At 48.3% G+C, this 14,525-nt stretch overlaps 1 protein-coding gene across 1 annotated transcript in view; it reads left to right on the top strand.

Annotated features, from left to right (window-relative positions):
* The window catches only part of SPON1 (spondin 1), a gene marked incomplete at its 5' end in the record, with an annotated part of 155,646 nt that extends 141,716 nt beyond the window's left edge, over positions 1-13,930 (top strand). Inside the window, 8 exons of the mRNA XM_080816289.1 lie at positions 452-592; positions 1,261-1,336; positions 2,215-2,397; positions 6,948-7,118; positions 7,211-7,378; positions 8,124-8,288; positions 10,203-10,466; positions 12,336-13,930. Of these exons, the coding sequence (XP_080672415.1) occupies positions 452-592; positions 1,261-1,336; positions 2,215-2,397; positions 6,948-7,118; positions 7,211-7,378; positions 8,124-8,288; positions 10,203-10,466; positions 12,336-12,499 (1,332 nt within the window). The 3' untranslated portion in view covers positions 12,500-13,930. The remainder of the gene's footprint in view (positions 1-451; positions 593-1,260; positions 1,337-2,214; positions 2,398-6,947; positions 7,119-7,210; positions 7,379-8,123; positions 8,289-10,202; positions 10,467-12,335) is intronic.
* Positions 13,931-14,525: the final 595 nt, after the last annotated feature.

The following is a 14,525-nucleotide window of genomic DNA, read 5'->3' as shown; positions in this document are numbered from 1 at the left end:
ACCCCAATTACATGTTGTCAGGGGCTGCTTTCTCACTACAACAGCTGAGTGGAGTCGTGGTAGCCAACCCAGGAGGGCCCACAGAGTCTTGAAATGTTTACCATCTTACACTCTATGGACTCGTTTGCCAATGCCTGGTCTAGTAGAAAGAGCTTTGGATTCAGGCCAGCCTGGGTCAGCGGTCTCCTTGCTGGGATGACCTCTCTGAAACCTTTTCTTCATCAGGATGGAATCTTGTGTACCTGGGAGATCTGAAAGCACGGGTCACCGATTTCCTTGCACGGTGCACAGTGGGGATAGAATGGCATCAACAGCCATAATGGTTACACCTGTTGTGAAATCTCCAACACCGCTTTTGTTCTGATCCTATTACAATCCAATTGCTTTTGTGGTTTTTAACTCCTTTGTTTCCCATACTCTGTATCTGTGTTCCACCCCCCTTCCCCCACAGTCACCCAACAAGCCCACAATTCCCCAGGAGAAAATCCGGCCCCTGACCAGTCTGGACCATCCTCAGAGTCCTTTTTACGATCCAGAGGGCGGGTCCATCACTCAAGTGGCCAGAGTTGTCATCGAGAGAATCGCCCGGAAGGTAATGGCGTAGAGCACACCCTGGTACAGACCCTTCCCACCATGAGTGTAAGCAGACTGTACCCCTTTCTGCTAAAGAATCGTGGGGTCCCTTGCATATTCCAGAATCTAGAACTCCTGGACCTCCCAAGGTTTTTTGTTTTTGTTTTTGTTTTTGCCTTTTTAAAATATTTTATTTATTTATTTAACAGACAGAGATCACAAGTAGAGAGGCAGGCAGAGAGAGAGGGAGGAGGAAGCAGGCTCCCCGCTGAGCAGAGAGCCCGATGTCGGGCTCGATCCTAGGACCCTGGGATCATGACCCGAGCCGAAGGCAGTGGCTTTAACCCACTGAGCCACCCAGGCACCCCCTCCCAAGGTTTCTAAGCATGTGAATTATTCACAAGGTGTAAATGAGCAAAATAAACCTAAGGGTAAGGTCCTTCTCAACTGAATGATTAAATCCAGACAATTAGGTTTTAGTGAGTTCCACAGTGAATTACTAATACCTGCCACGAGTCAGGAAGAGGGAAGCTGTGGCTTTCTTGCCATTTCTCTTTCAGTCTGATGGTAAAAGTTGGCTCAGTACTCCACCGTGGCCTGGGATTTGTACACGGGGCGGGCATCCAATTTTATGACCCCCTCCTTCCCCGACACATGCCATTCTTTAATGTGAGCCCTCCTTTGCAGGGGGAACAATGCAACATTGTGCCTGATAATGTCGATGATATTGTAGCAGATTTGGCTCCAGAAGAGAAAGATGAAGGTATGTAGTCGTCCTTCGTCCTTCGTAAACTGACAGTACCTTTTGGGAAAGCAGTTTTCTGAACAGGTGTTAAAAGCTGCAAAAACATCTGGTCCTTTGACCTGTTAATCCCATCTTTGAGGACTTCTGCATGGAAGATCATCCAAAATAAGGCCAGGATTGGGCACAGAGGAGAAGGGAGTTGGTGTAAGTGGGATATGGGAATATGTGTCCACAGGTATCGGGCCTTTGGAAGGGCATCATGGTATCCCCAGCGTGCTCGGCTTTGTCACACCGGTCTGTGTGCCCGGCGTGGACGCATCCACTTCCCCAATGAGGAAAGGGATCCTACCCTTGGGGAAGGGGCAGAGCTGAGGGTGGAGCCTATTTCCTTATGGGATCTAGAGTCACACAACCAGGGCTCTTTCTGGGGCCTTGAACAAGAAGCTCCCATCCCACCACATTGTCCTCCCTATAAAATGGGGATGATCACCGAACCTGCCTTGTTGAGAGTTATTTAAGAATCCAATGGGATGAAACATGGAAGGTTCTAGAATGCTGTTGGCGTTTCCTAAGTGGTCAGGGAATCAGGGCTTCCCTGAGGTGACCCCTGTTACAGGGTCCTTGGAAAGAAGGGACTAGAAATGAAAAGCCCTTCACATATTGAGGGGGAGGGACAGTAAGAGGTATTCCCTGTTGTTTAGATATTATTGCAATGATTAAAATAGAATTCTTCAAGGCCGAGTAGCAGCTTCTACCCCAACAGTGAGTACCCAGGTTTGCTAAGGCCAGTCACGTGGCAGGGATCTCCTTGCCCCCACATGAGCTTGTGTGGGGGAGAGGGCCAGCCCCAGTGTCCACAGGCTCCCAGGGGAAAACCTGTCATGTATTCGTTCCAGATGACACCCCCGAAACCTGCATCTACTCCAACTGGTCCCCGTGGTCCGCCTGCAGCTCCTCCACCTGCGACAAAGGCAAGAGGATGCGGCAGCGCATGCTGAAGGCGCAGCTGGACCTCAGTGTCCCCTGCCCGGACACCCAGGACTTCCAGCCCTGCATGGGTCCGGGCTGCAGTGATGAAGGTAAGCGTGCAGCCCCGGGGGCACCAGTGGCAGCAGAGCCAGAGGAAGGGAGGGGCTACCTGCCTCTGCCGGCCCCTCGTACCTGATCAGTGTCCTTAGGAGGGCACCAGGAACCTGCCTGTCATGGCCAGTGGGGACCACTAGGGAAGACCCCCCCAGCTCCAACAATGTCTCGGGGGCTCTAAAAACCTGTATGTCTTAGAACATCAGAAGAATTCTTGATATTATCCACCAACTCCCTCCCAGCATGGAATCAGTGACCTACCAGTCACTAAAGAGCTAGCAAACATCGTATGACAAATCTAGAACTATAAAGCGCCACCTGCTTCCCCTTCACTCCAGTGTCTTCTGAAGGAACTGGGAACAAGTTGGCCACCATTGAATCCATCACCCTGATTCTGTGTCATTCATGGACCTTCATGTCTCCCTTCCACCTGAGTGAGAGCACCTACTTCTTTTGTCAGGACCGCTGGGCTAATTGCAAGAATTCTGTCTGCTACTGCTCAAAAATCAGACTTGAGCTAGGAGCTCGAACCACTCCAGTGGTGATGGCTCAAGCTTCAGAATGGCACTGAGCTGAGGTCAGCCGCCTGCTTCCCAGGGCACAGCCCCGATCCCCACCTGGACAGATCAAGACTCTCTCGGGACTTTGATCTTAACTGTCTCAGAGGTGCCATGAGGCAACAGGAAGGGAGGCAGAATTGGGGCTGGCTTATGGCAGGAAGAAAACCACTTCTAAGCCGAGGATAATTGAAGGAAGCTTTTCCCACCGCAGGTCATTCACCCTCTGGCCCTTCTCGGGGATGGTCTTAAATACTCCCACAGTGGTCTATTGCTGTTCCTGCCTTTGGTAAGGCCCTTCGGAGGGGAGCGAACCCTTCTATCTCCATGTATTCTGGGTATAAATCCCTTAGCAGATTCAGGATTTGCAAATATGTTCTCGCCTTCTTTAGGTTACCTGTTCCCTCTTGACTATCCTTTTGTACAAGTTTTGAACTTTCCTGAAATCTGGTTTGGCTCTTTCTTTGGTTGCCTGTCCCTTGGGTGTCCTGTCCAAGAAATCGTTGCTAAACTTAATGTCATGAAGGTTTTGCCCTGTGTTTTCTCCTAAGAGCTTTATGGTATTAATTCTGTTTAGGTCTTTGGTCCATTTCAAGGTAATTTTTGACTATGATTTTAGGTTAGAGTCTAACCTCATTCTTTCATAGGTGGAGATCCAAATTTCCCAGTACCATCTGTTGAAGAGACTGTCCTTTCTCTACTGAATGGTCTTGGCACCCTTGTCAAATCATTTGCCCATTGACATGAGACTTTGTTTCTAGCCTCGCTCTCTATTCTAGTCCATTGGCCTGTATGTCTGTTCTTACACCAACACCACCGGGTTTTGATTCCTGTAGCTTTGTAGTAAGTTTTGAAATCAGGAGGAGTGGAGCTTCTTCAGAGTAAGGTCTACCTGTGAGTACGTACTCAGGTAGGTCGGGACCATATTCTGCCTTCCTGGGGTAACGTCTTTCTTACCAGGTTCTGGAAAGCCTGAACTGTGGCTTGTCGAGCCCTGTCCCCTTAACCATTATTACACTGGAACATAATGTTCTCGTTGGGTAGTGAGTGCTGCCTTTCGTTATCCTTGTCTCTGGGTCTAACGTGTGGTTCCAATAGGGATTTCTTAACTACACACACCACTGGCACTATCCGTAGGTTAAATAACCATGCCTAGGCATCACCCATGTGCAAGTGACAGTCACAGACATGGGCAGGCTGGACTCACACTCAATCCTTTCTAGCTTCACCTCCTACTACCACGTATATGCACTCTCTATACAGAGGTGTTTGCGTAAGCTTTCCCATCACCTTAAGTGCAGATACCCTTTACCCAACAAAAGTATACTCAGATGTGTCCTTTTGTGTGAAATCTTCTTCCATACTCCAAGAAGGAGTGCATTTTTCCCCCTCTCTGCTCAATTTCCTGGGCTTACCTTTGTTGTCCTGCTTTCCATACCTGGAATTATTGTGCTCCTCTCTTTCTAAAATGGAACACGATCCAGCTCTTACACATCTTTTTAACTTAAGAGCATACCATGAAGCATTCAGAGCATTCAGTAAATCTTTATTGACAGGAATAAACGGACAGATGAAAGACTTCATTGCTTTTTTTTTTTTAAGAACTAAGCAGGCAGACACACATGCACACCCACCTGCTCACCTCTGTGTTTCCACCAGGAGTGGCACCCCCACCACTACTTGGAAACAGGACTACCAAGCCATGCTGAGAGCTTTGATGATCTTTTCCACCAACCTCCAGAGTGTCTACTATACGATCATGGCCTTTGCTAACACCTAGTGATGGGAGCAAAGCCATATATGCCCAAGATATCAACACAGCAGACTGGTTATGTCCCCTTCTCTAGCACACACAGACATGCCCTCGCCCCCCACCATTTATTCCCCCATTATAACCAGCCTCTGTAGAGGCAGTGAGCGGTCTGGGGTCACTGAGTATAATCAACTGTTTGGGTATAAACCCATCCCGTGTCCATTCTCAGGTCCCTGTGTCCAAAGGCCAGTCACAATCTTCACCCTCAGTAACCAAATTCTCATTAATTTTTCTAGACTGGGAACTGGCAGCTTTAGACAACTAAAAAAAATCTCTGGTTCCTCGGAGCAAAAGAGCTTACCCTGTATCTCAGAATATATATTAATATCTTTCCAGCACCGTCCAGTAGAAGTTTCTGTGATGGGCAAGTTCTGTATCTGTACTGGCCAAAATAGTAGCCACTCATCACACATGACTACTGTGTACTTAAAATGTAGTTTGTGACAGAGGAAGTGAATTTTTCATTTTATTAATGGTCTTAGATGTAGGATAATCCTAGACCATGCAGCCATGTAACTTTAGATTATGGCGTATCTTAAATTTTACTTTATGTACAATAAAACATTCCTTTACCCATCCAGGCAGCTTTCAGATTTGCTCGAATCCTAAGTGCCCCTATGTACCTGGAAGGCATGCCTTCTTAGAGAACAACTCCTGGTTTCAAGATGTATACCTTTTCAGTTCCTGTCCATCCTCAACTGCCTGACTCCCCTTGAGGAGCTATCCTGTTTCACTTTCTTTTTAGGTTTAATTCCAGGGTATTTAACACACAGTGTTATATTAGTTTCAGGTGTACAAGACAGTGATTCAGTAATTCTGTACGTTACACAGTGTTCACTGTGATAACTGTACTCTTAGTTCCCTTCACCTATTTCACCTGTCCCCATCCCCTTCCCCTCTGGTGACTGTTTCTCCATAGTTAAGAAACAAACCAAATAAGACTTCTTTTTTCCTTTATTTTTGTTTCTGAAATCCCACATTAAGGGAAATCCTCTGGGATTTGTCTGACTTATTTTGTCTGGCATTCTACTCCCCACTTCCATCCGTGTTGCTGCAACTGGCAAGGTTTCATTCTTATGGCTGAAAAATATTCCATTAAATACATATCCCACATCTTCTTCATCCATTCACCAAGTGGTGGACACTTGGGTTGCTTCCAGAATTTGGCTATTGTAAACACTACAATTCATATAGGAGTGCATATATCCTTTCAAATTAGTGTTTTTTTCTAATTTGGGTAAATACCCAGTAGTGTGATTACTGGATCATAAAATCGTTCTTTTTCAGGAGCCTCTATACTGTCTTCCGCAGTGGCTACACCAGTTTGCAATCCCACCAACAGTCCATGAGGCTTCCCTGTTCCTCTACATACTTGCCAACACTTGCTCCTTATATTTTTTTATTTTCGCTATTCTGACAGGTGTGAGGTTAATAGCTCATTGTAGTTGTGATTTGCATTTCCCTGATGAGTGATGTCAGGCACCTCTTCATGTGTCTGTTGGCTATCTGTTGGTCATCTTTGGAGACATGTCTGTTCATGTCTTCTGCTCATTTGCTAACTGGATTACTTTGGGGGTGTTGAGTTTTTTAAGTTATTTATTACATTTTGGATAGTAACCTTTTATCAGAGAGGTCATTTGCAAATATTTTCTCCCATTCTATAAACTGCCTTTTTATTTTGTTGTTTCCTTTGCTGTGCAGAAGTTCCTATTTTGATGTAATCCCAATAGTTTAGTTTTGCTTTTAATTCTTGCCTCAGGAGACCTATCAAGAAAAATGTTGCTATAGCGATTATCAGAAACTACTACCTGTGATCCCTTCTAGGATTTTGTGCTCTCAGGTCTCACATTTAGGTCCCTTATGCATTTTGAGTTTGTGCATGGTGTAAGATAAGGGTTCAGTTCCCATGTTTTGCATGTAGCTGTCCAACTTTCCCAACACCATTTATTGAAGAGACTGTGTATTTCCCCTTCAAGACCACGTACTAGCGCAAAAACAGACCTACAGATTAGTGGAACAGGACAGAAAACCCAAAAACAAACCCATGATCATGTGGTGAACTAGTCTTGGACAGAAGAGGCAAGAACAGGCGATGAGAAAGCTGGCCAGTTGCTTCCGGCTCCCTGTCCCGGGGAGCGGGGCGCACAGGCCCACAGTGTCCGCTCGTGTGTTGCAGACAGCTCCACCTGCACCATGTCCGAGTGGATCACCTGGTCACCCTGCAGCATCTCCTGCGGCATGGGCATGCGGTCCCGGGAGAGGTATGTGAAGCAGTTCCCTGAGGACGGCTCCGTGTGCACGCTGCCCACCGAGGAGACGGAGAAGTGCACAGTCAACGAGGAATGCTGTGAGTAGGGGTGCCCAGCGAGTGCGGGGAGGGGGAGGGGGAGGGCGGTGGCCGAGGCCGCAGACACCACCCCAACAGGGCTGGCCTCCCAGCTCCCAGCAGCTGCCTGGTGACCGAGTGGGGCGAGTGGGATGAGTGCAGCGCCACCTGCGGGATGGGCATGAAGAAGCGGCACCGCATGGTCAAGATGAGCCCGGCGGACGGCTCCATGTGCAAGGCTGAGACATCCCAGGCGGAGAAGTGCATGATGCCCGAGTGTCGTGAGTGGGTGTGGGGCTGGGATTGGTGTGGAGGATCCCAGCACCCTTACTACCTCCCCAGCAGCAAGACCGGAGGCTGGGTGGGTGCTGGGAGAAAACAGGGTCCTCTGTCCATCAAGCAGACCCAAAGAGAGGGGCCTCCCTTGAGGAACACTTTGAGCAATGCTGAGATGGCAAACTGGTGGCCTCTGGAAAGCATCCACCTGCAGCTGTGCTGTATAGGACCCCAGAGTACCTTGGTTGTGGGGGAGGAGTGGAATAAGAACTTTCAGGTGGGACATCCAGTCCACAGGTCATAGGTCCCCACTCTTGTTCTGCATTGGCCTTGCCTAGCCTCATAAACCATTACAACCCCAGGTTTATGCAAAATACGCACAGGCCCACACATCTGTACACAAGCATACATATGCACACAAGCGTCCGGACATTCGAAGATTTTAGCAAGTGTCCAAAACTTTATTGCATGGTTCTTAGGGATTGGGTGCTGTTTCAGGCAGGGACTTGGATATTCCTATTACGGAGTTACTTCTGCTGTCCTGACCCCCCAGGGGAGATGCAAGAGTGATAAGAGCCGGAGTCTGCTGAGCCACTTCCTGCTGTGTGGGGTCCCTTGGGGCATCTGAAGCCATCAGTCCCTTTCACTAGACTCCAGGGGCCAGAGTGGGGGACAGGGGGTGGGGGGACAAGGAGAGCAGAGAAGCGAAAAGGAGCCTGTTCTCAGTGGCAAACCTGGCTCTTGGCCTAGATACCATCCCCTGCTTGCTGTCCCCGTGGTCTGAGTGGAGTGACTGCAGCGTGACCTGCGGGAAGGGCATGCGGACCCGCCAGCGGATGCTCAAGTCTCTGGCCGAACTCGGAGACTGCAACGAGGAGCTGGAGCAGGTGGAAAAGTGCATGCTGCCGGAATGCCGTAAGTCCTGGGGGCTCCTGGTGCCCCCCACCCCACCCCGTTTTCCTGTTACCCAGTGCTGGATGGGAGTCCTCCTGCCAGGTCCTGTAGTACAGCTGTCTGCTGGGGAGAAAGAGCATGGGCTTTGGGTCTCTGTGTTAGCAAAGCTGGTGAACTCTCAGTCTCCTCAGCAGCCAAGAGGGGATCCCACTACCGGCTACAAAACACCCAAACTACACGTTGAACTGGCTCAGCACAGGCTCAAGATGCCTTATCACATAGGGCCTGTCTCCCCACCCGCCCCGCCCCAGAACCCTCAGAACTGTCTGATCCACAAGTTTTCCATGTTTTTTACTTCTCTTCCTTCTCCCTGGGACCATTTACCCATGACCAGAGGGTGGACATTAAATCACTGACTCCTATATATTTGCAGCCTTGCCAAGGCAAGCCATGAAAGACTCGATGCCTGACCCCAACTCCCCCAACCCCCACCCTTGTGATGAGCTGTATTTTGCAGATACTAACCTCCAAGGAGAGAGAGCCCATTTCTCTTTTAGGAGGTAGAAAGTCAAACACACTTGCTAGGACCTGTTTTCTGGCTTCCTCTGAAACACACTTGGTTTTTCTTGCTCTGTCCTCCTTGTTACTACTCAGGCTGCCTGCCTGGGTTCAAGTCCCAGCTTTGTCCCTTTACAGCCTGCACAACCTTCAGCGAATGACTTAGCATCCCTGTTCCTCATCTGTAAAACAGCGGGACACACTTCCTAGGTTGCTCTGTGAATTAAACCACATAATTGCCACAACGTGTCAAGCACTAGACCTGACAAGCATAGGCCTCAGTGTTCCACATTACAGTTCCTGCGCTGTTCCAGCCAGACTCGGTCATGGGTGGAGAACACCTGGACCATTAAACTAACTGAGCCTATGGCTTTTAACAACTAAGATTGACCCTGTGTTCAACCCAGCTCACGAGAGCTGGGGTTCCCGAACTCCTGACCGAGATAGCTACCCCTGAAACCATATAGTCACAGGGTTCACTGAATGGAGAAGAAAGATGAACATTTACTGTGCACCAGAAACCGGGCTGGAAGTATTACTTCACCTAATCCTCACAACCTAATGGGGAAAATACCATTATCCACATTTTACAAATAAGAAAGCTGCCTGAGCTCCCAGGGATAAAGGCCCCAAACTACTGACCAAAATGAGTTCTTCCTAGATCCAGCCTGGATCTGTCCTCTGCAAAGCCAGTGAAGAGTCCAGAATTCTTGGCCTCCTCAGAGAGGAGGCCTGAGAATCCTGAGAATCCAACTGTTGGGTTTTCCCCCTCTGCATCTGTGAGATCCTGACTTAGTAGATTTGCTAGAGCCTGTAACCCTGATAAACCGTTAAGACACTACTTGTTCTCACTCCTCTTCTCTACTGAATTCCCCAATTCTGGCTCCTATGTTTTTTGCACAGATGATGTCTAACAAGACAAGCTATAGGGTCCTGCAGCAAAAGTCACCATGGCCTTGGTTTCTGGTCCTTCAGGGTCTAGCTGTGCAAGACCACACCAGTGAGCTGTGCCTTCCCTGAGAAAATCCAAGTCCCTGGGACTGTGAGAGGCCATTCTATGCCACTAGAGGCTGATTTGACAATATTCCAGATAGAGGGCAGGGCAAGAGGCTCTGAACATATCTGCCAAGTTCCCCCCAAAGCATTTTGTCCTGTCGGCACAGCACGTTGATTACGGCCTGGGCACCAAGCCTGCCTCTGCTGCTTACCAACCACACAGGCTGGAGGAAGTCAGTCCACTTCTAGGAGTCTCAGTTTTATCAGCACCTTCTTTGCATTTCTCACAGGCTTGGATTGAGATGTTCAAAATAAGGTGTTAAGTGGCCTTATGTTTCAGACGGGAGTGAGCTACACTCAGGCCCCTCTGTGTCTTGCCAGCCATCGACTGCGAGCTCACCGAATGGTCCCAATGGTCAGAATGTAACAAGTCCTGTGGGAAAGGCCACATGATTCGAACCCGGATGATCCAAATGGAGCCTCAGTTTGGAGGTGCACCCTGCCCAGAGACTGTACAGCGAAAAAAGTGCCGTGTCCGGAAATGCCTGAAAAATCCTTCCATCCAAAAGCTGCGCTGGAGGGAGGCCCGAGAGAGCCGGAGGAGCGAGCAGCTGCGGGAGGAGTCCGATGGCGAGCCGTTTCCAGGTACTGCTCCTAAACGGGAGGCTGGAGTTCAGAGCGCTGTCGAAGCAGGGGTAATGCGAGTGGGTCTTGAAAAACTGACAGGGGCCTGCATCCCAGGCAGCAGGAACAGTACTTGCAAAGGCACAGAAGTGCCAAAGAGCACAAGAGAGTCGATGAAATAGAGGCAGTGGAGCAGAGCCCAAGGGAAGAGGCAGGAAAAGAGGCTGGGGTGTGGGGTAGGGAAGGGGGGGGGCAAACCATAAAATGTACAGTGGCCTGCTGAGGATTTAAGACTTGATTCTGCAGGCAGTTTTACGCAAGAGGGACTTTAACAGACCTGTGTTGAGTGGTCTGGAGGTGGCAAACACAGGCACAAAGGCTAGTCTATTTGTAGCCCAGGAAAATGTGTCCCGTACCCCAGCATTTGAAAAAAAGAGAAAAAAGCCAGCCTGGGGCTTCACTGTTGAATAAGCTGGTCCACAGGCCAGGACTGCAGTATTATTAGCAATCAGATGAGACACTGAGTTGGAAAGACTCATGGTTCAGTACTGGGTATGGACAATCGATGGTGTTTAAATGCCCTGGAGTGGGTGAGGAAGGTACCTTGTAAAGTTAAAGGTTAATGGGTATGGAGTTTCTATTTCAAAAGGCACAGCTCAAGTTAACCCTTTTTCTCTTAAGACATTTCACCTCCAGTTAGGACCAAGAGAAAAATGCAGATCATGAAATGCTCCCCGATAGTTCCCTACCTTTCTGTTAAGGAGCTGTGCACGTATCCAAGTGGTGTCTGTTGGAAACCACAGTCAGTCAGTCATTCAGTCACTCAACAGACATTCATTAAGCCCAACTATGTGCCAAGCAGGCGCTGTGCCATGGTCTTCTCCATGAAACTTAGCACAGTATTGGATGGATAATCATAACAGTGCTTGGTTATACAAGAGTAACATAGAGGGCCATGGAAACATTTTTTTCCAAAAGATCTAACCTAACCGCTGGGAGTCAGGGAAGAGGTTTTTATTTTAGAGAGAGAGAGAAAGAGCACAAGCACAAGCAAGCGGAAAGGTGGGGGTGCAGCGCAGAGAGTGGCTCAAGCTGAAGCCCCATGAGCCCAGAGCCCCGACACAGGACTCCATCTCATGACCCTGAGATCATGACCTAGGCTGAAATGAAGAGTCGGACACTTAACTGACCAGGTGCCCCAGGGAAGTTTTCTTTAAGGCAGCCATATTTACCTGTGTAGAGGCAATAAGAAATTATACCTGAGTTTATAGGAGGCCAAATACATGGGGAGCAAAGCATTAGGAGAAAGTGGTTAACTGCAGCCACAAGCCGCCCAAAATAATCACTACTATGATTCTTGGGCCAGGGACTTGGGGTGGCTCAGCCAGACGATCTTCTGAGGTCTTGGTGAGAACCATGAAGCTCCAGTCAGCTAGAGGCTCAATGGAGCTGCGAGGTGTAGACCGGCCGCACCTGCACTTCTGGGCCTCCACAGGGCTGGCTGGAGCCTCTCCACATGGCCTCTCCAGTAGTTTAGCCAGCTTGCTTACGTGGTGGCGGAAGTGTTCCCAGCAGCTTTTTTCCAAGCCCTGTTTGCTCCTGTCCCATTGGCCGAAACAAATCCTACAGCCCAGCCTAGATTCTGGAGGTGGAGATGCAGACTCCTGCCCTTGATAAAATGCTACAAAGCAGGATCGGTCATTTCTGGCTGGCTGTCAGAGGGGCAGAAGTTCCCTAATAAGGATTAGAGCCATTGTTAAACTCAACCTATCATTTCATTCAAGAGCAGGGAAGCCTAGACCCTTCAGCCTGACAGCTGTGTACTGGAGTTCAGCATTCGGTGGGGTCTCCCGATGTCTGCTGCCCTAACTGGGTTTCCCGTGCTTCCAGGCTGCAGGATGCGCCCGTGGACAGCCTGGTCGGAATGCACTAAACTATGTGGTGGCGGCATCCAGGAACGCTACATGACCGTCAAGAAGAGGTTCAAAAGCTCCCAGTTTAGCAGCTGCAAGGACAAGAAGGAGATCAGAGCGTGCAGTGTGCACCCTTGTTAGCCAGGGTGTAAGTGGTCCAGGGCCGCACCCTAGATTCGTACAGTCGCCAATGGCTGGAGTGTCTGTCTGTCTGCTTGTTGTTTAAGGCAATTTAAATTGTATATGCTAGTGTTCATTTCTGCAGTCCGGTTCGCCCAGTAGTCTTGTGGAGGCCGGGGCCATCCTTTCTGTCCACAGCTTGGTAGGCACAGGCTGCATGGGGCGCCCTCCTCCCCAGTTGGCCCTCCTCCAGCACAGAAGTGAGAAGAGCCAGCCCCCATCCTAGACGGAAATGTGTCCCACCTGGGGGGCACACAGAAGCCTGGCCTTCTCCACAGGGAGGCAGCTGGGGCTGGAAGGGACTCCCAGATCTCAGTCTCGGGGTACAGCAGGGAGGAAGCTGTCCTGCTCAGACGGAGAGCACAGGTGCCTCTCTTTCTTGCCTTCGACCTGCTTGCTCATGTAGGAACCTCTTGTCTGCCCGTGTCCTTTCATTTAGTGGAACTTTAGGTCCTTTGTTGACTCTCCTTGTGGGGAAAACAGCTGGTAGACATGAAGAGCACTGATAGAGGGTGGCTTTTCTTCCAGAAATTCTGAAGTTCTGAATACATTTATGTCCCCTTCTAATGTTGGTTCCTGATATCCCAGAGAAAGGAAATGATGGCTGCTTTACTGGAATGTAAGGTCGCCAGTTATTACGCCTGAGGTAAAAGGTACTAAGTCTAGAAAGTGTTTTTCCCTAGCTTTCTTCTTCTGTGTGTCACAATTCTCCAGGGAAGCCAGCCTTCTAAACCTTCTGACCTCATCCTTACTAGAAACAAGGCAGCAAAACTGGCCTCCCTAGCAGTCCCCAGCCTGAGCTTTTAATATCTTCAGACACACATCTAGCCTTTTTTTTAGTTAACAGTGTCTGCCCCCATCCCACCAAGCCACTGTTTGAACAAAAATACTATCTATACTTTGAAGAGTTTGTTTTAAGCCTGAAGTTTTAGATGTAGAAAGAAAAAGTATTTCAGAGACCAAGCAAGACAGAAATCGAGGGAGAAAGGAATAGTACAGAATTAGGCTGGGTAGGAAAATCTGGGGAAAGCCGAACTTTACCTGGGCTTTCCACACCAGGGCTCTGGTCCTCCAAGGCCATGGTTTTCCCCTTCTGAGCACGCATAAGCATCAAATTCAGGGATTCTCACTATCAACAATTCGTGTAAGAAGACATTTTTACTGAGCTGAGTACAGCAGCCATTTTTACTCATTCGTTGATTGTTAAAACTTTCATTTCTGTTGCAGGTTTATCATTACGCTTAGTCCAAATATGTACCATGGATGAGATGCATTCAGTGTCTTGAGTACATTACTTTAAGAATTTGCATTAAATACATCAGGATATTTCCAAACACCACATATATATGATATAGCCCTGAATCTTCAATAAAAAATTCATTTGGGTCTGTCTTCGTGTTTTTAAACTATTAAGTGTTCAGAAGGTTGGGCCTTTTTCAGTTAACCCACTGATTCATATTCAGCAAAAGATAATGGATTTTTGCTCCCTCGTTGGAGAGGGACCATTATTACCACATCCCGGAGTCTTCTGGAACTTTGAGTTGTTTCCAGTATTATCTTTGTAATCCCCACAAAGGAGCATAATATAAAGAAATAAGAGGTTTAATTTGGACAGAAAGTCTCGATACAGAATCTGCCCACTTGTGCAACATTATGCCTGGCATACTTATTTTTAACCCACAAAAATCAAAGTTCCACACATCAGTGATTCCTATATAAGTCTAAGGACAAGTCACCCTAGTGTCTCATGTTCTTATCAGGTCTCTCTAGAATACATTTTAAGTCCTAATTGTGGAGACCTAAAACCAGGTAACTGGCTAATGGCTGAGAATGGGTAACCTGTTTCTTGTTACGTAAGTGTTATTTCTTTTGCAAGGGGGAATTTATAAGAAGCATCAAATCTCTTTCTTACCAAAGTCTTGGGTTAGGTAGTTTATAGTTTTCCTGGCTAACCAATCCTTTTGGAAATAAAGACTTTTTTTTACTA

Source organism: Martes martes (genome assembly GCF_963455335.1).
Source record: "Martes martes genome assembly, chromosome: 10".
NCBI lineage: Eukaryota > Metazoa > Chordata > Mammalia > Carnivora > Mustelidae > Martes > Martes martes.
Note: the sequence above shows the minus strand (reverse complement) of the source record. Positions and strands in the feature narration are given on the sequence as shown.